Source organism: Haliaeetus leucocephalus, unplaced genomic scaffold, assembly GCF_000737465.1.
Source record: "Haliaeetus leucocephalus isolate CR32 unplaced genomic scaffold, Haliaeetus_leucocephalus-4.0 Scaffold282, whole genome shotgun sequence".
Taxonomy (NCBI): Eukaryota; Metazoa; Chordata; class Aves; order Accipitriformes; family Accipitridae; genus Haliaeetus; species Haliaeetus leucocephalus.
In genome coordinates, this window is record NW_010972718.1 from 36,384 (window position 1) to 36,820 (window position 437).

Sequence of the window (437 nt, forward strand, 5' to 3'; positions counted from 1 at the left end):
GGGGTCGGGGGGGTGCAGTGGGGAAGCGGGTGGGGGGGGTTATTCACCCCCTCCCCATCCAACTGTGCGCCCGTTAACACCGTCTCTCCTCGGGTTGCCCATCACCCCGCCGTCGGGGCGGCAGGAGGAGGAGGAGGAGGATGGGGGTCCAGGCCGGGCGTATGAGTACGTCTATACGGACCACCCTGAGGAGCTGGGCGTAAGTTGGGGGGGGGGGGAATGGGGGGGAGTCCTGAATGTCCGTCCTGGCTCGTCTCCATGTCCATCCGTCTTGTCCCCTCCCTGGAGTTGGCTCTGCCCCACGCGTGTCGTCGTCCTCCCCCCCCCCCCCCCCCCCCGTTTGTCCCCGCAGCATGCCCTCACCCTTGCTTAGGGTGTGATGTCACTCAGGCCGCGTGTGACATCATCACCGCTCCCCTTTTTCCCCTGTGTGCTTC

The 437-nt window shown here is 66.8% G+C and overlaps 1 protein-coding gene across 1 annotated transcript in view; it reads left to right on the forward strand.

Moving 5' to 3' along the window:
* The window catches only part of COL11A2 (collagen, type XI, alpha 2), a 16,488-nt gene that overhangs the window by 683 nt on the left and 15,368 nt on the right, over positions 1-437 (forward strand). The window contains exon 3 of the mRNA XM_010569922.1: positions 125-203. Within this exon, the coding sequence (XP_010568224.1) occupies positions 125-203 (79 nt within the window). The remainder of the gene's footprint in view (positions 1-124; positions 204-437) is intronic.